The 24030-nt window shown below is 41.4% G+C and overlaps 1 protein-coding gene across 10 annotated transcripts in view; it reads right to left on the bottom strand.

Moving 5' to 3' along the window:
• Nucleotides 1-24030, bottom strand: part of LOC125451022 (storkhead-box protein 2-like) — a 292747-nt gene that overhangs the window by 11542 nt on the left and 257175 nt on the right. For 9 of the 10 annotated variants that reach the window (XM_048527666.2, XM_048527668.2, XM_048527670.2 and 6 more), the window contains exon 2: nucleotides 14717-14869. In XM_048527666.2, coding sequence (XP_048383623.1) covers nucleotides 14717-14869 — 153 coding nt within the window. Of the gene's footprint in view, nucleotides 1-14716; nucleotides 14870-24030 lie in introns of those variants that run through there. The other variant, XM_048527675.2, reaches the window with a different exon arrangement.

The raw sequence follows: 24030 nt of genomic DNA on the forward strand, positions 1-24030 counted from the left end.
GTCCACATTGATACCATTAGGCTGCAGGGTTCCCAGGCGGAATGTGAGTTGCTGTTCCTGCAACCTTCGGGTGGCATCATTGTGGCAGTGCAGGAGGCCCATGATGGACATGTCATCAAGAGAATGGGAGGGGGAGTGGAAATGGTTTGCGACTGGGAGGTGCAGTTGTTTGTTGCGAACTGAGCGGAAGTGTTCTGCAAAGCGGTCTCCAAGCCTCCGCTTGGTTTCCCCAATGTAGAGGAAACCGCACCGGGTACAGTGGATGCAGTATACCACATTGGCAGATGTGCAGGTGAACCACTGCCTAATGTGGAATGTCATCTTGGGACCTGGGATAGGGGTGAGGGAGGAGGTGTGGGGGCAAGTGTAGCATTTCCTCCGGTTGCAGGGGAAGGTGCCGGGTGTGGTGGGGTTGGAGGGCAGTGTGGAGCGAACAAGGGAGTCATGGAGAGAGGGGTCTCTCCGGAAAGCAGACAGGGGTGGGGATGGAAACATGTCTTGGGTGGCGGGGTCGGATTGTAAATGGCGAAATTGTCGGAGGATGATGCGTTGTATCTGGAGGTTGGTAGGGTGGTGTGTGAGAACGAGGGGGATCCTCTTAGGGCGGTTGTGGCGGGGGCGGGGTGTGAGGGATGAGTTGCGGGAAATACAGGAGACGCGGTCAAGGGCGTTCTCGATCACTGTGGGGGGAAAGTTGCGGTCCTTGAAGAATTTGGACATCTGGGATGTGCGGGAGTGGAATGTCTTATCGTGGGAGCAGATGCGGCGGAGGAGGAGGAATTGGGAATAGGGGATGGAATTTTTGCAGGAGGGTGGGTGGGAGGAGGTGTATTCTAGGCTAGAGCCCGAAACGTCAGCTTTTGTGCTCCTGAGATGTTGTTTGGCCTGCTGTGTTCATCCAGCCTCACATTTCGTTATCTTGGATTCTCCAGCATCTGCAGTTCCCATTATCACTGAAATCGGTTTGTTTTGTAACCATTCCGCCAAAATATCTTGGAGCACTTTACTACATTAATGCTATTTAATTAGCAGTCATTATTAGTACGGCTATTGCAACAAAGCAGAGAGGTTCAACAGACTTTTGTGCTATCAGTTAATATTTTGATACAGCACAGAATGAGACCATGATCCCATGATCCCACCTTGTCTGAGCCAGCTATTTGAAAAGAGCTTTCTAAACCAATACAACAGTCCTTTCACAGAACCACTGAAATATTATAGCACCTAACAAGGCCATTCAGCCCACTGTGTCTGTATCGGCTGAATAAACTAACCACCTATTCCAATCCCATTTTACAGCATCTTGCCCATAGTCACGTGGCTTTCAATGCTTCAGGTACAGATCCAGGTTCCTTTTAAATGAGTTGAGTACTTCCACCTCAAATCACCAGAACAGGGCAGTGAACTTCAGACACCCAACGCCATCTGGGTCAAAACAATTTTCGGATCCATTGAAATCTCCACATTTTAAATTTATTAACAAAATACTTAGTATAACGCAGAAAAAGTGACCCACGACTGGCACACTACTGCAAACTATTTCGCATTTGTTGTCAGCCCTATGAGTTCTTTCCTTCAAGTAGTTTCTCAATTTCCCTTCAAAAGCTCTTCATCCAATCTGCTTCCAAACGCTGTGTCAAGCAATGCATTTCAGATTCTAAGAATTGTATAAAATGGCAAAAAGCTGTACTAGCACCATTGCTTCCTAATTCATATAATCTCATGCAGCCAACTGAATGCTAGAAGGCAAAACTGTTGGCAACTACAACATTAATTGCTGCCCTTTTAACGAATGCAGCAAATCTACCTTTTAAGCACAGCAGCCTACACGAGACTCATGCATCTGAATCCTGCACTGGCCTTGCATAATGTGGAAAAGCATAATTATTACAAGTGCATCTAGTAAATCAGCCACAACAGATTATAACGGTGAAAATTTTCCAGGGTGCTCTTATGTACCTGGCAATTCCATGATGAACAGTGAGGACGTAAATATATTCCTAGACATAGGGAGAATGAAAGCATTTAATCTCATGGGTTGGAAAAGCAATTCTGTGAGGGCTTGTAGTAATCAACACTGCTGCTACTCTAAGTACTACATACTAAAAATTGACATCTCAAAACAAACCATAGTGGAACAGATTTTGCTGTGATAATGACAGTGAATCTGTTGTGATTGCTATCAACATTCCAGCAAAAGAAAAAGGCAGCAGTTGTAGAGCGTGCACTGGAGAAATGGATATCTGGAAGTTGCTTTGTACGATTTTACACTCGTACAGAAGATATGCTGTTGAGGCACCCCCAGACTGCAATCTATAAAAACCAATTAAATGGACCAAAACTTCCATTCACATGCTGAGAATTTTTGTTTTTATAAATAACTTGCAACTTGTTGGCTGAGACATATTCAGGTTTTTAAAAGACATGCTGGAGAGACAGTGGCATGGTAATAATGTCACTGGACTAGATATCCAGGGCCTCAACCTATTGTTTTGGGAACAAAGTTTCAAAACAGATTATCATCTGCATCCATGAATTTTGAATCCACTAAAATGTGGAATGACACAAATGGTGACCCATGCAACCAGTCACTTTGAGTCACAGTCATACAGCACAAGAAAACACCATTTGGCCCAAGTTCTCCATGCCGGCTAGATATCCCAAACTGAACGAGTCTCATTTGCCTGCTTTTGGCCCGAATCACTCTCAAGCTTTCCTATTCACATACCTGTTCAAATGTTTTTTAAATGTTGCAATTGTATCCACCTCTGGCAGCTCATTCCATGTACGAATCACCATCTGCATGAAAAAGTTGCCCCTCAGATCGCTCTTAAATCTATCACCTCTCATATTAAAACATCTACCCTCTAGTTTTGGACTCCCCTACCTTGGGGAAAAGGGCTTGGCTAGTCACATTACGGTCATAAGTTTATAAACCTCAATAAGACCACCCCTCAGCTCCTACACTCCAGGGAAGACAGATCCAGCCTATCCAGCTTCTCCTTATAACTCAAACCTTCTAGTCTTGGTAACATTCTTGTAAATCTTTTTTGCATCTTTTGCAGTTTAACAGTACGTATAACACGGCAACCAGAATTGTAAGTAGTGCTCCAAATGTGCTCCATCTGGTTCACAATTGTCTTTATGAGATGGAAATATGTCATGCTTACTGGTATGACCTACATGTCACAACTCTCTATTGTCCTCTGAAAAGGCAACAAAAGCAAACCAGAAGCACAAAATTCTGTTACAAACCAAGCAACTCACTCCCATCTCTCCAAAGCCTGTTCACCATCTATGAAAAGCACAAGTTATGAATATGACAGTACTTTTCATTTGCCTGCAGGGTGCAGTTCTAATACTTAAGTAAAGTAACATTGTTCAGGACAAAACATCCAGCTTTACTAACACCCCATCTAACTCCTTGAAAACCAGTGCACAGTAGCAGTGGTGTTTACTCCATCTACGAGATGCCCCACAGCTACTTACCAAGGCTCAATAGTACCTTCTGAATCCATCATTGCTAACACCCAAAAAAAAAATGACAGGTGTTGCAAATGCATAGATAACAATGACCACATCCCTTCAACCTACACAATATGCTGACATGGAAATATATTGTTTTTCCTTACAGTGTGACTGGGAGCTCCCTCCCCAGCAGAACTGTACATATTGCTACATCTCCAGACCGGAGTGATTCAGAAATAACTGTTTACTAGTGCCTAGAGCAATTAGGGATGGGCACAAAATGCTGGAACAAAAACAGAAATTACTGGAAAAGCTCAGCAGCTCTGGCAGCATCTGTGAAGAGAAAAAAAAAATCAGGAGTTAATGTTTTGAGTCCATTGACCTTTCCTCAGAACTCAGAGGTTCTCTTGGTTTTTAAACAAAAATGCTGGCCTAGCTAGTGACAGCCCAAGGAATTGAAACATGTTTAAATCTTTCGTTAAGTTTATTTGCATTTATTTTAGCTTTCAACTTAATTCCAATCATAGTGGTGTTTTTCTTCCTGGTTATTCAGCCTTTGAGGTGAAGGTGACCATGCCTATCACCTGGGCTATCTGGTTAGGGGCCTATGGTGCATAGGTACCTGTTAGATTTGGAAGGTTTTGCTGCAAATGGAACAGGATGCTGTAGGCAGTTGAATCTTGGATGGGTTGCTGGCTTGGGATTTGCTCTCCTTGCACTTCTCTCTGCCTCACAATCAATCAATCACAAAGTGGAGGCATTCTCGCTACACAATCAGCCCAATTCTGTTAGGACCATCTCACTGGTGGTCTGCATACTTGATCAGCCCTCCTGCCTGATCTTCAGGAGCTTCTGAAGTGAAAGCAGTTGAGGTTCTTGTTGGGACACCAGTACATTCCTCAATTCTGCTTTCCTGCCTTTCCCCACAACTTTCCCGCACGGATGAAAGTTTGTCATGAAGTATATTAAAGGCAGTGATAGACAAGGCCTCAACAGCTCTCTGCAGCAGAGAATTTCACAGATTCATAACCTCCAAAGAAGTTCCTCCTCATTTTGGTTTTCAATATGTGACCCCTTTATTCAGAGATTATTCTCTCTGAAACTAGACTCTCCCACAAGGGGAAACAATCTTTCTGCATCTACCAGGTCAAGTTCCTGGAGAATCTTAGATTGAATCGATAAGGTGGCCTCTCATTCTTCTAATATTCCTAAGGAAAGGCCTCTGGCCTAATTCTACTCACCTCTACTCACTGGGGAGTCACCACATATTAACCTAGTGAACCTTCTCTTGACTGTCTCCAATTACAGTATATCTTTTCTTTGCCAAAAAAGAGGCCCAAAACCCTATTAATAACTATTCAAAGTGTAGTCTAAGTAGTGCCTTGAATAGGTTTAGCAAATCCTCCTACTTTTATTTTGAAAGGAATGGATATTAAAACAAAAAATCACAATTCCATTTGTCTTCTCTATTACCGGCTAAGCTTGAATGCTAGCTTTCTATGGTGTTTATGCATGAAGATTCCAAATCCTTCTGCACTATAGTTTTCTGCAGTCTTTCCCTATTTAAATTATTTTCAGCTCCAAATCTTCCTGCTGAAATACATTACCTCATACTTTCCCACATTATATTCTGTCTGCAAATCTTTTGCCCCCACCTCTTTGACGTGTCTGTCTCCTCTCCACCTATCTTCTCCTCTATTCATCTTCTATCCACCTCACCCCCCCCCCCCCCCCATTGATTTCAGAACTCCCTACCTGTCCCCCATTTCTGAAGGAGGGTCTGGGCCCGAAACGTCAGCCTTCCTGCTTGTCTGATGCTGCTTGGCCTGCTGTGTTCATCCAGATCTACACCTTGTTATCACAAAAGGAAGCATTTTTGGTTTTGAGGAAGGCTTCCTTGCTCACAGATACACAAAGAATTAAGTCAGCCATTAGCCTCCTGGTATAGCTGCGATGGCGTCAATTCCCAAAGCTTGATGATCAGACACATTGTATTCACTGTTTTTAATGTGGGAGGGTCAGTAAGAGAGGTGATGGTAATCAGTTGATTGTTTCTCCATCAATAGACGGCTGCTCGATGACGTTGGGCCAAAAGAGTCATGCAGTATGGATGAGTATTGCAAAGAGAGTGTTACATCTCTCCTAGCTTGCACTGGTCAGTTCTGGTGATGTTTAAGTAGGGCCTGTAAATGGATACTGACAAGATGTCATTGCCTCTATTTCAATGTTTCTCCTCAGTTGCTTCAGGCTTACCCTATTGGTTTTCAATCAAACCACTTTTAATGCTTACGAGCAAATCTGGGGCATGGGCCTCTAGACCAGTTGAGCACACTACATCCCTGAAGGTTGGTCCATCATCCTCAGTGTAGAGTGTTCAATTTTGTTGTAGCCAGATGCTTCAAGTCTTACCAAGAAAGCTTGCTTTAATCGCTGTCTGTTTCAGCCTTGGTTAAACCAGCGCACTCAACTTCTGTGTTTGCTGTATCTGCGTACTTCACTGACAGTGACTGCTTACCAGTTTGTCAACCTCATTGCTATTATATGCGGAGCTATCCAACTATGGGAACAGCCATGCCATAGATGTAGCTAGACCTTGGACAGCTTTCAAGATCCAACAGCAAGTCTTTGCTTCATCACTATCTGCAAAATCTAGGGCACTGAATAACAGATTTTCTACAATATGCCCTTATAACCAGAAATGCAACAACTGCAATTAATCTACTGCAAATAATCTGAATATAAAATGATAAAATGGAATAAGCAAGTGTGTTTTTATTGCAGAACTACTTCAAAATGCTTGTCTGCAGAAGTTCTGGTGCTATGGAACAACACACACGGGAAAAGGAAATAGCATTGAAATGTATATTTCAAATTATTACAAGAAGAAATTCTCTCAAAAGACTGTGCAACACATCGGACTTTTAAAGGTTTCCATTTGTACCTATGCATGATCAGGATTATGTCACAGGGCTGGATTTTCATGGAGTTCAGCTGCTAATGGAAGTCTTTCAGAATGATGTGTAGTACACATACATCGAAATCCTACTCCCATTCCAATAGATCCCAGACCTACCTGGCAGCAGGCTATTTTAGATTGAGTAACTTGTACTGTGCTAGGATTATTAAGATCTGGCAGTTAAGGATACTGTGTGATGGCAACATGGTAGAATTTCAAATTTAATGTGAGGGACAATGACATTGGTTTGACTCAGCACTGTTCACGTGGCCCTGTTAATTTCAGGTTTCTCTCAAATTTGAAACACATCATCCTACAAGTGAAATGGAATGTGTTGGAACTGGAGGCAGGATTTTGTAGTCCAGTTCCTGCAGCATTTTTAAAGACATGTGCAGTCTCCAGGGCTTTGAAAATATAACCCTGTCATTTGGTTGTGTCTGAAGACTCATAAAACACCCACAATTTGATATGTTGTTTATCGTAATAAACAGGTCACCGCAATCATAGACTTGGTGAAACAGACCTTGATATGCTACTGTTCATGTCCTGTAATCTTAACTCTATAAAACTTAATTCTTTAAAATGGAACTCAATTCAGGATTGCCAACTCGGCTTTCTTCACTTGGCAGCAAGCCCATACTTACAACACAAGCTCATATATATCACACACAAGACACACACACACAAGACACACACACATATCTGTTATTACACCACAAAGCTCTGACACTGGTAATATGTGAATGAATCATAAGTGGTCTCAGTTGGCCATAAATTTAAACAAGTCATCTGGAAATTTGCAGTATATCTCAAACATTGCATCTTTTAAAAAAAAACATAGTTGGGGAAAAGACAAATTCTGATCGTTCACAATATTCCACAGTTACATAATATTATTCTATCTGACCATTAATTAGTTAGTTTTTTGTTTTTAAAGCAGCTGTTGGGTAAGCAGGTCTTTCATGTGAACTGATGTTACATACAGAATATCTGATACTTTTGCCAAGTGTTACATTAATTCATGAAGTTACTAACAATTATGATAGAACATGGATCTAGAATCCAAATCGAACAAGATGTGGAGCAGGATGAACACATCAGGCCAAGCAGCATCTTAGGAGCAAGAAAGCTGACGTTTTGGGCCTAAACCCTTCATCAGAGAGGGGGGAGGAGAAGAGGGTTTTGAAATAAATAGGGAGAGAGGAGGAGGTGGATCAAAGATGGATAGAGGAGAGATAGATGGATAGGAGACAGACAAGTTAAAGAGGCGGGGATGGAGCCAGTAAAGGAGAGTGTAGTTGGGGAGGTAGGCAGGAGATAGGTCAATTCAGGGAGGACGGACAGGTCAAGGGAGCAGGATGAAGTCAGTAGGTAGGAATTGGGGGTGTGGCTTGAGGTGGGAGGAGGGGATAGGTGAGAGGAAGAACAGGTTAGGGAGACGGGGACGAGCTGCGCTGGTATTGGGATGCTGTTGTGGGGGGGGGGGGGGGGGGGGAAGGGGGTAGTGGGGAAAGAGGGGAGATTTTGAAGCTTGTGAAATCCACACTGATACCATTGGGCTGCAGGATTCCCAAGCGGAGTATGAGTTGCTGTCCCTGCAAATTTCGGGTGACATCATTGTGGCACTGCAGGAGGCCCAGGATAGACATGTCATCTAAGGAATGGGAGGGAGAAGTTGAAATGGTTCGCGACTGGGAGATGCAGTTGTTTATTGCGAGTCCAGCTCCGCACCTTGTTATCTCGGATTCTCCAGCATCTGCAGATCCTATTATCTCCAAAATCAAAATTTGGCTTTTAAAAACTTTCAGGTGGTTTATTGAAAAAGGAGTTCCAAAAAAAAAGGAAACTGGCAATTCCCATTCACAATGTCATTCATGGTTTATACCGCTGGCTCATCACATCAAAACAGCAAATCGCTAGGGCTTTTGTTGCGCAGTAAACGTCTCCCTACATCTCTGGGTTCAAGTCTCATGAGCTCCAAAGGTGTGTAATAACATCTCTGCACAGTTTTATTTAAAAAAGATTCCTACAACTCAAGTCATTCAGCAGCTGACTGGAGTTATTTGATTAATAAATAGGTGGGACTGGGAGTGCAGATGGAGCTGCAAGACTGAGAAGTTAGTAAACTATACAGAAAAAAGGCATTTTGTCTTCTGCCTCATCGACTGACATGAATCTGACTTGATACACAAACACCTCAGAGGGTGAATGAGCCATATCTTTTTCAGAAGTTGGATTCAGTCCACAAAAATTGCAGATGGTCTAAAAATCACCAGCACTGCAATGCAGTTGTCGGCACTGAGATTGTTGCATGTGGGGTCATAACCAACATCGTCATCTTGTCTCAATAAAAAACAAATCTATATTTTTAATTCGCATGCGATTCTCTCACTATTCTTACTCCCCCAGTTTGACATTGGTTTGCTCCACAAGGATAGAATATTTTGTATTAAGATTTTTCCTTCAGAAAGCCCTGCAACAAATGGTTGAAGGAGCAATGGGGAAGGCGCAATGAAGATTCGTCAGCTTCCCTCACCTCACTAAAAATTAGCAGAAAACATCAGATCCAGGTTTCACCCAAAATTCTAGACATTTGTATGCTTTCTAGCCGCTCTCAGACATTCCCGTTTGTCAGAATTTCAAATCACAAAAAAAGTTTCATTTTTATGAAACCACCTTTGACAATTACAAGTTCATTTGTTGCTCCGCAGGCTTTTCATTACCTTGCTTAATATAGCTATTAATAAACACATTGCACTCAAGCCCATATACATTCCACTACGGAGGAAACCTGGAAGTGAGGCAATCCATCGCAATGGACCCCAGAGTTTAAAAACCAGGCGGGAAAACACACCAACACTCCATCGGAGGCTGCACTGAGGATGTTGTCAGGCAGGGTAATGAAATGTCTGCGGAACAACAAACCAGCTCAGCCAGCCAACCTCAACACCCACAACCTAAGCTACAGGTCTACTCCAAAACCTTAGAATTACAAGTTCCTGAGACACAATAAAAATTCTACTATTCATAATTGTAATAAATAGGATATCCTACGATTGTTGAAATAAAAGAGACACATACTTCTTTACTTCACCACTTGTGGCCAGAAATTTTCATGTAAATGGAGAAGCTTCCTGCCTTGACAAAAATTGTAGTAGGTCCAGAATCACAGGTTCCACCCCCAAATGTGCATCTACAGTAGCAGCTCATTCTGAAATTGTAAATCTATGGTTCACAAACACAAGTGCACATATTAAAGTACAGCTGCCTCAGTCAGAGTGGACTTTTGCAAGTGGCATTTTCAAACCATGGCTCCTGGGGTTTCGACAGTTTGAAGATCCAACATACAGGACACACAGGGTACTCTTTGGATCTGGTCGTGGGACACATTTGGGAAAGGTCAGTAGTCATCTTGGATTGTTAAATGATAGACACGTGCATCCATAAATTGGGTGCAAATTCAAAAAGATAGCTGTCTAGCTATCAAGGCAATTTGATCTCCTACTTCTTTTTTTTGGAAATAGGGGACTGTAAACTTTGCAAAAAAAAAAATCTGTCTGCTATTTTACTGATGACTATTACGGGATTCATGTTAGCATGGGTCTGGGTGGGATGCTCTTCGGAGGGGTGGTGTGGATTTGTTGGGCCGATTGGCCTGTTTCCACACTTTAGGGATTCCATGATTCTATGACTGATTTCACAATCTTTCATCATCACAATGAGACAAGTAAGTTTTCTATTTAATTGAGAGCGCCATGTGATTATAAACACTGAATTGGAACAATGACTTCAAATCCTTATTTCAGGGCTTAAAAAATGTTTAGACTAATGAACAGAATTTTGCAAATGAGAACATTCTTCTCAATAATGAATTTATCAATAGACACTGAAGAACTTTATTTCAATTTCACGATAGGTGCAGAGATATACTTAGGGTGGATACCTACGAGTGCAAGGGTAAAGGGTGCTGTCTGGAGTGCATAGTGCCATGAACAAAGAGAAGAAATAGGAGTAGTCATCATTCAGCCGCTGAAACCAGTCCTCCGCTCAAAAGGATCATGGTTGATGTGCCCCAGATCTTAAAGTCTATTTCATGCCAATTCCTCGTGGTCCTTAGCTCCTTCACATTTATTAACTTCCTATTTAAATACACCCAGTGATCTAGTCTTCACAACTCTCTGGGGTAGAGAATTCCAGACTCTCACAACTCTCTGGAAGAAGGAATTCCTTCACTGTTCAGCTTTAAATAACTACCTCTCATTCTGTAGCTATATCCCAAGATCAAGATTCCCCAGGAGTGGGAACATCTTCTCAGCATCTACCCTGTCAAGCCCTTTCAGAATCTTTTCTGCTTCAGTGTTATCTGTTCTTCTTCGAAACTCATGAATGAGGCCTAAACTGTTTATTCATTCTTGATAAGTCAGGCCCTTTGTCACATGCATCAGACAAGTGAAATCTCTCCCTCTCTCCAAATGCCAGTATATCCTTTCATAAATACAGGGATCTTAAATTTACACAGTACTCTAGGTGTTGCCTTAGAAACACCTTGTACTATTTTAACAAGACTTGCCTGTTTCTCCTACCAAAGAAGGCCAAAATTCAATTTGGCTTTGTAATTAGTTGCTGCACCTGAATGCCACATTTTTGTGTTTCATAAGACCATAAGACATAGGAGTAGAAATAAGGCCATTCGGCCCATCAAGTCCACTCCGCCATTTAAATCATGGCTGATGGGCATTTCTACTCCATTTCCCTGCACTCTCCCTGTAGCCCTTGATTCCTTCTGAGATCAAGAATTTGTCGATCTCTACCTTGAAGGCATCCAAAGTCCCAGCCTCCACTGCACTCTGAATTCCACAAGCCCACCACTCTCTGGCTGAAGAAATGTCGTCTCATTTCAGTTTTAAATTTACCCCCTCTAATTTTAAGGCTGTGCCGACAGGTCCTAGACTCCCCGCCTAACGGAAACAACTTCCTAGCGTCCACCCCTTTTAAACCATACATTATCTTGTAAGTTTCTAATAGATCTCCCCCAAACTTCTGAACTCTAATGTGTACAATCCCAGGATCCTTAGCCATTCATCATACGTTAAACCTACCATTCCAGGGATCATCCATGTGAATCTCCGCCGGACACGGTTCAGGGCTAGTATGTCCTTCCTGAGGTGTGGGGCCCAAAATTGGACACAGTATTCTAAATGGGGCCTAGCTAGAGCCTTATGAAGCCCCAGAAGCACATCGTTGCTTTTATATTCCAACCCTCTTGAGATAAACGACAACATTACATTTGCTTTCTTAATTACGGACTCTACCTGCAAGTTAACCTTTAGAGAATCCTGGACCAATGCTCCCAGATCCCTTTGTACTTCTCATTTGCGAATTTTCTCACCGTTTAGAAAATAGTTCATGCCTGTATTCTTTTTTCCAAAGTGCAAAACCTCACATTTACACACATTGAATTTCATCAGCCATTTCCTGGGCCACTCTCCTAAACTGTCTAAATCTTTCTGCAGCTTCCCCACCTCCTCAGCACTACCTGCCTGTCCACCTATCTTCGTATCATTGGCAAACTTCGCCAGAATGCCCCCAGTCCCTTCATCCAGATCATTAATATACAAGATTAACAGCTGTGGCCCCAACACTGAACCCTGCGGGACACCACTCGTCACCGGTTGCCATTCCGAGAAAGAGCCTTTTATCCCAACTCTCTGCCTTCTGTCAGACAGCCAATCCTCAATCCAAGCCAGTAGCTCACCTTGAACACCATGGGCCCTCACCTTGCTCGGCAGCCTCCCGTGAGGCACCGTATCAAAGGCCTTTTGGAAGTCTAGATAGATAACATCTACTGGGTTTCCCTGGTCTAACATACTTGTTACCTCTTCAAAGAATTCTAACAGGTTTGTCAGGCATAACCTCCCCTTACTAAAACCATGCTGACTTGTTTTAATCTGACCCTGCACTTACAGGAATTTAGAAATCCCATCCTTGACAATGGATTCTAGAATTTTACCAACTACCAAGGTTAGGCTAATTGGCCTATAATTTTCCATCTTTTGCCTTGATCCTTTCTTAAACAAGGGAGTTACAAAAGCAATTTTCCAATCATCTGGGACTTTCCCTGACTCCAGTGACTTTTGAAAGATCACGACCAAAGCCTCCGCTATTTCCTCAGCCACCTCCCTCATCACTCTAGGATGTAGCCTATCGGGGCCAGGAGATTTATCAATTTTTTGACCCTTTAGCTTTTCTAGCACTTTCTCTTTTGTAATGCCTACTGTACTCAACTCTGCCCCCTGGCTCTCCCTAATTGTTGGCATACTACTCATGTCTTCCACTGTGAAGACTGACGCAAAGTACTTATTAAGTTCTTCAGCTATTTCCTTATCTCCCATCACTAGCCTTCAAGCATCAATTCGGAGCGGCCCAATATCTACTTTTGCCTCTCGTTTGTTTCTTATGTATTGAAAGAAGCTTTTACTATCATTTCTAATATTACTAGCTAGCCTACCTTCATATTTGATCCTCTCCTTCCTTATTGCTCTCTTTGCTATCCTCTCTGTTTTTGTAGCCTTCCCAATCTTCTGATTTCCCAGTGCTCTTGGCCACTTTGTAGGCTGTCTCTTTTTCTTTGAAATATTTCCTGATTTCATTTGTCAGCCATGGCTGTCTAATCCCACCCTGGATAATCTTTCTTTTCTTTGGGATGAACCTCTGTACTGTGTCCTCAATTACACCCAAAAACTCCTGCCACTGTTGGTCTGTCTTCCCCGCTTGGCTCTGCTTCCAGTTGATTTTCGTCAATTCCTCTCTCATGCCCCTGTAATTACCTTTATTTAACTGTAACACCATTACATCCGATTTTGCCTTCTCTCTTTCAAACTGCAGACTGAACTCTACCATATTACGATCGTTGCCTCCTAAGTGTTCCCTTACATTAAGGTCTTTTATAAAGTCTGGCTCATTGCATAACACTAAGTCCAGAATAGCCTGCTCCCTTGTGAGCTCCATCACAAGCTGTTCCAAAAAGCCATCCTGTAAACATTCCATGAATTTTCTTTCTTTGGATCCACCAGCAACATTATTCACCCAATCCACCTGCATATTGAAGTGCCCCATGATCACCGTGACCTTGCCTTTCTGACATGCCCTATCTATTTCTCAGTGCATCTTGCGCCCCTGGTCCTGATCACTGTTAGGAGATCTGTACATAACTCCCATTGTAGTTTTTTTGCCTTTGTGGTTCCTCAATTCCACCCAGACAGACTCCACATCTTCTGACCCTATTTCATTCAGTGCAGTAGATTTAATTCCACTCTTAACTAACAAGGCAACCCCACCCCCTCTGCCCACCTCCCTGTCTTCGATATGTTGTGAATCCTTGGATGTTTAACTGCCAGTCCTGAGCTCCCTGCAACCATGTCTCTGTGATGCCTACCACATCATAATCATTCATGTAAAAGATCACTCTGATCCCCAGGTGCTGCACTTTATTTTCTATTTAAAAACAGTCTCTTGCCATTTAAGAGTCCTTTCCTAATTCTTCCTCTCAAAGTGCATGACCTCACACTTTCCTACATTATGCATCATCTACCAAATTTTTTGACCACTCATCTGAAATTATTGGCTGGAATGTAGTGCTTTCCTCAAATACTGGTAATGAGGCTGTTTGAATTATAGCAAGGTGAACCGTACCCATGTAAAGCTATGCTGATAAATCATTGGGCTTTCCCAGTGACTAGAACAGATCATGAACAAGCCTGACATTAACTATATACACGTGCACTTTAAAAATGCTGGCCATTAAAATCAGTTTGACTGTTTGTAATACAAGGAAATTCATATGCCCATAATGAGATTGACCAAACTGGCTTCAAATAAGGCGAGTGACAAAGAAAAGCCTTAAGATCTAAAGCATCAGAACAGGAAGTGTTGAAAGACAAATCAGCACTTGTAAAAAGACATGTCATACCAGAAATGATCTACTTAATTGACAAACACTGACCTTCTACACATTGTTCAGTATTTATTTTTGGTTTACATAAAGATTCAAAAAGGCAGACAGTGCAGATTATTCCTGATCAGCTTTTCCTGTACTCACCACTTTCACACACTGGTTCTCCACTTAGTCAGATAGCTTTGATGACAAAAATAGTGTGACTATTACACAATCCCCACCCTATCCCTTAGCAAATCCCAACATAGAAGAAAACAAAATCTATCCTGGTATCGTTCAATTCAGAATTGGCGCTAACCTCAACAGATGCCGTGAAATATTTGTCACTGGCAACATACCTGGGAAACAGGTAGCTAAGTGCTCCATGAGTGCCTCCTGTGTGACTGGCTTCCTTGATGCATTCATTGCGGAGATGGCCAAGCAAAGTATTTCCCCAAGAGGAATAAACTGGGACTGGCTAATGGGGGACATACTGATTGGTGAGACATCACCTACGGAACAGAAAAAGATAGACTCAGTTAGGTTCACAGAACAGACCATAACTTTTTTTTGGTTTAAAAGCCATGCAATGTCCACAGATCAAACAAACTTGTCATAAAAAGGAACAATATTTAGTGTCAACATTAACTATGTAATCACATCAAAGTGAACCACGCATGAAAAGTGACAAATATTAGAAACCGTATAAATCAGATACAAATAGCAGGCAACTGAATCACATACACCTACTCTGTACCTCCCCGCTCATAACTATATGCTAATGAAAATGCCAAAAAAAATGCAACTACATTAGAACCATAAACAGTATACACACAGAACAGCACCACCCCTTTTGTACAGAAAATTGTTTTGAAATGGGTCAAGGGTGAAATGTGTATCAGGCTCTACTCAACTGATTCTCCACGCAAGGCAGATCATAAGAGTCCAACTCTGCATCTTGCTTAGATATACAGAAGGTGTGTATGAGCTAATCAGATAAATGCTCAACTCGACAATGTTACTTGAATAAACTACATCTTTTGTTAAGACTCAAAAGTTTATCCTATGCCATTTGTAACCAACCAGCCCTTAGACACCGAAGAGAAAGAAAGGATTAGCGGATGTACTCTATCCAAGTTACAAGCTGTGGTTGGTAACACAATGTACAACATGGTGATCAACAGTGAAATTACTGCATAAATACAGCGAGGTAACAATATTGGAAAGAAAATCAGGAACAAAAACAAAGTTGCTGGAAAAGCTCTGCAGGTCTGGCAGCATCTGTGGCGGAGAAAAAAAAGAGTTTACGTTTCGGGTCCGGTGACCCTTCCACAGAACCGTTCTGAGGAAGGGTCACCGGACCTGAAACGTAAACTCTTTTTTTCTCCTCCACAGATGCTGCCAGACCTGCAGAGCTTTTCCAGCAACTTTGTTTTTGTTCCTGATTTACAGCACCCGCAGTTCTTTTGGTTCTCGAAAGGAAAATCCATCTGACTCAGGAGAAAACAAATTCTAAAGTAAGTAGAAGTGAGCATTTCATTTTAAAGAAATCTCAACTAGCTAGTGAATTGGGTTAAGCATGGGAACAAAAAGTCTTTACTACTTGTGCAAGAATCAAGAACACAAAGTAGAACTAGAGGTGAAAAAATCTTCACTTCAGAGTTGGTAAGGATGTACAGGAAAAGACAATGTAGGCTAGTACAGCTAGTTCTGTCATAATGTGTGTTTTGTTCACGCAAATTAGCTATAATGCAATTGACAAATAGTGGACACTGTCAGAACAACATGAACGTTCTGCTGTGCAGGTATAGTGATTTTCTATAACATGATTTTCCACAGCACGAGGTTGCATAAGAAAGCAATTATTGCATTAGAGGAGAACTACCTGTAAAAGTAAAGAGATTAGTCTTCCTTAACAGATATAAAGTCCTTAAAAAAGGAAGGATCTGTAGGTTGCATCCTGATTCAAGGTTTGGCTCAGAGCTCTGGGAACAAAGTTAAAGATCCTGGCAGATAAAAAGAAAATAAGTAACTTCAAAATTACACATGTAAAGGACCAGGGGAAATAGAAGATCCCCAAAAAAAGGGGCAATTACTACATACAACAAGAGAAGCCATCACGGCAAGTGCACCCCATGAGGCATAGCTACATTCATAACAAAAGGTTATCAAATTAATCTATACCAAGCTTGCAGGATCAGGAACAAAGCACTGATTAATAGTGATGAAAAAGGACAATTTAAAATATTCTGAAGTCAGAACTTGATGGAAAAAATAAAGAAATTTAAGATGGTGACCCCTTTGGGAGGTTCATAACTTAAACTACAGGTTGTGAGAAAATAATTATTTTAAAAAAAGGTCACAGCCAAAGTTTCTGAAAATTTGAGACCATGCATTAAGGCCATGAAAAAGGTAAGAAGCGTCCATTTGGCAAATAAGAAATGGCTAAACTTCACCTTAGTTGCAGACAGTGAAAATGCCATTTTGCCCACTGAAGGCAGGAAACCAACAGTTTGAGACGAAGCATAACAGTGAAACAATATTGCTATAATTTAAAATATAAAACTTTATTAGATGGAAACACTGTGGCAGTTTAAGAGCATGGAGACTTTAAGGACAAGACAACTGAAACAGCATTAAGACACTGCAAGATCAAAAGCTTAAAATAACATCAAATTACAAACAGCACTGGAATGCTGCATATTTGGAACAGCCTTAAAACATTAACAGATAACCGCATGAGAAACCAATGGCAGGAGCAATAATACGAGAGATTTGATATCTGAAAGGGGTCACAACGAACACCTGATGGGACACCACAATTAAGACAGAATTTCTTTAAAAATTAAGTTTTGAAATGAACAAGTTAGTTATAGTCAATAGGACCTACAGCTGATGATGTAAGAGCCAAAATATTAAAAAAGCATGAATGCTTTAAAGAAATTCTAACAGCTTTCGATAATTAATTTAATATAATAATAATATTCTTGTTCTTTCAAGAATTAAACAGAAGAGTTCAGCATTCAAGAAAATCAGATAATTTTAATGACATCTAAAGATTTGTGAGCCATTGCGATTACAGCACTCAATTCAGAATTTCTAAGAGACAGTATTGTTAAAAATTATTTATGAGTCTGTCACATTTATTATGGGCAAAGAGGAAGATCTAAAGCTCTCCAAATTGTCCTGGAAGTAGAAACCAGATAGACTTAGACAAATCCTGAGGCAGTAAACAAAAATGGGACAGACTTACTACAGGACCCCAAAATAAAAAAACCTATCCACATTAGAAGCTACGAACATTCATAGGCAGGTGCAAGAAGCCAGAATGAAAAGAAAACTGGGCTAAATAGCAGTTATTAAGAGTCAGTGTCAGCACTGTGAACCAAAAAAGCTGTAAAAATAAAAAGATGGTGCCCACTATGACAAAAGAATGTTACATCTATAAATTTATAGGTCACTTTTAGATGACATGGCTGACACGGGCAAGTTGGACTGAAGAGTCTGTTTCCATGCTGTGGAACTCTAGCACAGTTACAGAGTTCTCTATTTATTTCATTCATGGGACGAGAGAGAGTGTTGCCAGCTAGGCCGGCATTTATGGCCCTAAGGATGACAATTTTCTTCCCGAAAGTACATTTGTGACATTGATAGGTTTTTACTGACTGACAATCAGTGATTGAATTGACTCTTAATTGCAGATTTTTACGGAATTTAAATTCCTCCATCTGCTGTGGTGGGATTCGAACTTAGATCTCCAGGATATTATCTGGGTCTCTGGATTAAACAGTCCAGCGATAACACCATAAGGCTGTCATCTCCCCTCACAGCAGAAAGCCAAATGTTTACAAAGATGCTAATGTGATTGAAACTCCATCCCTGAAAAGGATACCACAGCCGTTCTTAGGGGAAATTCATAATTCATCTGACCAAAGTTTGACAGAACTGGTTTATGCTAATGGATATCTAATTAAATTTTAAGTCTTGATACAGGAATGAATATAACTGTCTTGTCAGATCCGATACCATGGCTAGAGAAACACAAGTTAATGTCTACACAGGTCAAACAAAATGGTGCAGGTGGAACAACTAAGATAATGGTTCTGAAGAAGAGTGACTGGGTCAAAAAATGTTAACTTTGATTTCTCTCCACAGAATGGCTGTTGGACCCGTTGAGCTTTTCCAGCAGTTTGCTCTTTGTCCCAAGATTATAAGTAGGCTACAAGCAGTAATGCAAACAGCATAAAAGAGTTAAAAATGTGCACTTAATTCACAAAAAAAAACTTCTGTTGAGCCCCCGTGCATTTCTTGACGCACACATCTTTGCAGTAGCAGAAGAAATTCCACATGTTCCAAGGGAACGACTGTTCAGAAACAAAGCACTTACTGACTGATCAGTAATGGGGCAAAACGGTGGAAGATATCATGGTGGCTTCCTAGCATCATGGCTGAACCGTTAGAGAAGAAATAAACAATTGCGATTATCTATGTTGGCAAAAATAGAGAGAGCTCCTATCTACGATGAAGAAAGACTGTGACATTATGGAGGCTGATGGAAATGTTTTCCATTCCTTCATCAATTCAGACGACAAAAAAACCAACAAAGTTTGCCGGAAGCAGCAAATACTGGGAACAACAAATGAGCATTACAACCCATATGGGCTCATTAATGAATTTCCATTTGATGTTGTTCACACAGCAAAAACACGTGCTGAACTAAAAGACAGTAGATTTAAATCTGGGTACCAGATATGGAGTGACCCAAGTTCAACGCTTCAATCCCTTGTCTTTCAAAGAGTTGTCAACACCAATGTCATAGATAATGGTGCATAAGAAGCAATCCTGTAGCACCACAACAAGACACGTTAAAATGTCTTGTTCACTAGGAAGACAAACATAGGAGAGTGTGATAGGGGCATCCAGCCGACTAGCAAGTTGAAATAAAATGGTTTACACATTTCAATTGATTTATTAGTGTCACATGTACAGCGATGGTGGAAGAAAAAGTGTTGTTTGTGTAGTATACAGGCAGACTGTATCATACAAAGGTGCTTCAGTGTAGCAGTACAGTGTGCAGAACACAATGTTACAGCTGCACAGCGAGTGTGAGCAAGTGCAACAGAGTAATCAGAATGAACATTTGAGAGGTCCGTTGATATGTTTGATAACAGCAGGGAAGCAGCTGTGGTTGAATCTATTTACATTGTCTAATCAGACTTTCATATCTTCTGACTGATAGAACAGGGTCAAAGAGAAGAAAAGGAGAGAGTATAACTGGGTTGGAGGGGGTCTTTGATTAATGTTGATTGCTTTCCAGAGGCAGCAGTAAGTGTAGATGGAGTGAACGAATGGAAGGCTGATTTGCCTGATGAACGTCATGGGCAGATGATGTGTGTGTTCATAACTCTACAGTCTCTTGAGGTCTTGGACCAAGTAGTTGCCATATCACCCCCTGATATATCCAGATAGATGTGCCATAGAAAACATCCTAGAAAAAAAAACAGCAAGACCCCTCGTGGACATGAACTTCTTTATGTTCCTGGGCTTTCTTCACTGTTGCATTGACATGGTTGGACCAGGAGAGGCTATTGTTGATCGCTCCCAGGAACTTGAGGCTCTCGACCATCTCCACCTCAGCACCATTGATGCAGATTTGGGTGTGCCCTCCACTTTGCATCCTGAAGTCAATTAGTAACTCCTTCATTTTGCTGACATTGATGATGAGATTGCTGTCTGTACACCATGCTGCTAAGCATTCAATCTCTTTCCTGTATTCGGTCGGTGTTGTTTGGGATCTCGTATACAATGGCGGTGTCGTCGGCAAACTTGTAAATGGCATTGGAATGGAATTTGGCCACACCATCATGAGTATATAAAGAGCTGTAGCAGGGTGTCGGAGTATGCAGCCTTACAGGGTACCAGTAATGAGGATAAGGGTGGTGGAGGTGGTGGTGTTGTTGCCTAGTCTTATTGATTGCAATCTACGGGTCAGTAAGTTGGAAGATTCAGTTACAGAGTGAGGGAGCGGTGACCTAGGTCAGGGAGTTTAGACAGGAGTTTGTTTGGAGTAATGGCGTTGGAGGACAGAAGTGTGGTCAATAAGTAGAAGCCTGACAAAAAAGGTATTCTTGTTATCCAGGTGTTCCAGGGATGAGTGTAGGGCCCAGGAGATGATGTCTGCTATGGACTTGTTACACTGGCAAGAGAACTGCATGGGATCAAGGCAATTTAGTAAGCTGGAGTTAACATGAGCCATGGCTAATCTCTCGAAGAACTTTATAATTATGGGAGGTCAAAGCCACTGGATGGTATGTATTGAGGCACACTGCATGGTTTTCTTTTTACTTGTCACCAGGATGGTGGTGGTCTTCTTGAAGCGGGTGCCGACTTCAGATTGTAGCAAGAAGAGATTAAATAAGTCTGTGAATACTCCCACCAGCTGGTCCACACAGGATCTGAGTGCTCGGTTAGGGACTCTGTCTGGACCAGTGACTTTCCACAGGCTCACGCTCAAGAACACTGATCGCACATCTGCAGCAGTGACCAAGGGTCCAGGTGCATCCGAGGCTATTGGGATAGGTGACATCGTTACACTGACCTTCTGTTCAAAGCAAGCGCAGAATGCATTACTTTCTATACTGGAGTCCTCAAGCTTTGATTTCTGCTTGCAAACCATGAGGAGAGTATAGCATTGTAATCTGATTTTGCAAAATGCAGACGGAGAGGGAGTGGTAGGCATCTTTGATGGTTGTATAGCAATGGTCAAAGATGATCAGGTCTCTGGTGGGATAAGAGACAGCTTGATGGCATTTTGGTAGCACATTAAAAGGTTGACCTGGTTGAAGTTACCAGCTATGATGAATAAGGTTTTGACGTATTCTGTCTCAAGACTGTTTGTAGTGTTATATACTTCATCAAGAGCACTCTTTACTTCTGCATATAGACTGCTGTCAGGATAGTGGAGGTAAACTCATGCAGCAGCCAATAGGGATGGCACTTTACTACAACAGGTTCTAGGTCCAGGGAGTGTAACTCACCAGGGTCGCCACGTCTGAGCACCAGGTGGTGTTGATTAGGAGGCAAACCCCAGCGCCCCTTGCCTTGCTCAAGTACGCCGAGCGGTCATAGACTAGAATCGCTACAGGGCAGAAACAGACCATTTGGCCCGACGTGTCCACATCGACTCTGTGAAGAGCATCCGACTCAGACTCAAACCCCAGCCAATCCACCCAACCTATATATCCCTCGTCATAATGGGCAATAATAGCAAGGCCAAGCCACCTAACCTGCACATCGCTGGAATGCGAGAGGAAACTGGAGGACCCAGCTGAAACCCATGCAGACATAAGAAGAATGTCTGTGTGTACTTTGCACAGTCGTTAGAAGCTGGAATTGAGCCCGGGTCCCTGGCACACTGAGGCAGCGGTGCTAACCACTAAGCCACCATGCCACCCATTTGGTGAACTGAGAAACCTCAGGCTGTAAGGCATAGCCAGATGAAGGAGTGAGCCGTATCCCTGTAAAACAGAACACACAGCAGTCTCTCAATATGAAAACTGAAAAAATTACTTGAATGTGTAAGATGTAAACCAAGGGGAAAAAGAAGGTATGGTTCTAACAAGTAATAATCCTGAAAGGGCTAATGTTGAGATTATGTTAGGTACCACCAATCTGATACTCTCAGTGTTGAATGGAGAACTGATGGGGTCAGACATGTCATCTCTTTCTCCATTCAGACTTAATGGTAATACATTATTCAATACAACTTGTACCTCTTGCTATCGTGCAATAAACTACATCTTGTCAAGTACCTCTTCTGTTCGAAACTAAACAGTAATAGTTTTTTGTTAACCAGCGTTGAAAAGGAGGACCATTGGCGGTGGTTTAAGCCAGACGTACACCTAATATATTTATTACTGCAATGTGAGACATGCCCAAATTGTAAGTTAGTTATCATCATTGACAAATACAGGTTAAGTTGCTTGGTAAGAAAAAAAAATAACAGCATTCTGATTCCCAATTGGCATTCATCAATCTCCGCTGCAAACGCTTGCACAGTTGGGATCTGGTTCACTTATGATTTATTTGCAGTTTGGTATACTGCTACTACCAGTGACCAACCCCACACATGAACAATGACCAATTTGAACAAGATGCTAGACTGCTTCCACCATTGGGAGTACAACAGTACCCCCAGCATCAATCTCTTTTTCAGCAGAGGATCAAAATTGGAGCAATTCCAAGTGGGGAACTTAAGGGAAGAGAGTGCAGTGTATCTAAGGAATAGTTTAGAATAAATGCCTACTAGAAATCATGTTTTTTTGCTCATTGTTAGCACAGTTAATTACAAGTAGGATTGTGAAAATATATGTTTTCAGAGACTAAGCGCATTCCTGCAAAGCTCTGAGTGTGATGCCATTAGGCTGGTTTAAGAAACCCCTTGTATGGCAGATGCTGAGGATTGACAAGTTACAAATATATATGCTATTTTCATTGAAGTTGCGAAGAGTCTAGCCCTATGACACATCAGCATAAGCTGAAAGTTGCAATATTATGAGTTTTGTGTTCCACTCTGTAAATTCTCACCCGTGACAAAACAGTATTGTTCTCACGTGCACTGAAACACTATTACTCTTCTTTCTTACTGACAACTTCCGGCACCAGTACAAATTGACCTACAACCATTGATTTCCCACAACAGAAATGAGGCAAAAAGTAGACAAATACAGACTGGTAAACCATTTTAAAAATTATATAGATGTGCATTTGTCTCTCATTGCCTTTATATTTTTCTAAAATGAGAGAACAAGCTCAATGGTTCTAAAATTACATGTCCAAAATCAAACTGAAAACTTCAAAAAGTTACCCAAACGTGTTTTATATAGTCAAATCATTTGTTAGTCTTATCAGGTAATGTGTACTTCACCTACATTTCTCACTTTCCTGATTTTTTTCTTCAATTTCACCTGCATTACAGAATGCTTTGCAATTGTTATATATTGCACAAATGGAAAGTTTATGGCATTTTAAACTTATTCACCAAAAGGTCTATTTGCCAGTTGATGTGTAATAAAATTCTGGAAGCTAAACCATAGGCACTTAAAATCACAAAGTGAGTTAGGGATTAGCACTCCATCCTTTGCTAGCTCACAATGCTACATTTGGAGCGTACTTCCATGCTTGTTATACCGTAGAGAATTAGAATATTATAGCTTAATGTGGAGACAGCCTTACTGGAGAAAAGTCAGGTCAGCGTTAATTAGAGTTTTCCCCTTCTCTGTTTACCTTTTGCAGCTGGCAAAAGCGTTGAAATAATGGAGTTTTTGTCTCTAATGTTTAAAACCAGGGAGAAGTTGAAATTCCACAGATTCCAGTAAGATACTGGCGGAACGACAGGTCTAGAAATTTTTTAAAAACCAACTTAATGGCACAAGTAAAAGCCAGAGGCACAGCTATGACAATTTTGAAAGGATTTCCTGCTATTATGTGCAGCTTCCGTGCTGGTGTAAAATCATACCGAAAATACATTTAAATTAAGAAATTAATAGCAACAGGGTGCAGCTAAAATGCAAAATGTAATTTGGGTTTGATTGTTTATTCATCTATATTTAAGTTGTTAAGGATTCAAGAATTTTGGAAGCCTTTATTATAACATTACAGCAGGAGCTTCTTG

Source organism: Stegostoma tigrinum, chromosome 3 (genome assembly GCF_030684315.1).
Source record: "Stegostoma tigrinum isolate sSteTig4 chromosome 3, sSteTig4.hap1, whole genome shotgun sequence".
Classification (NCBI taxonomy): domain Eukaryota; kingdom Metazoa; phylum Chordata; class Chondrichthyes; order Orectolobiformes; family Stegostomatidae; genus Stegostoma; species Stegostoma tigrinum.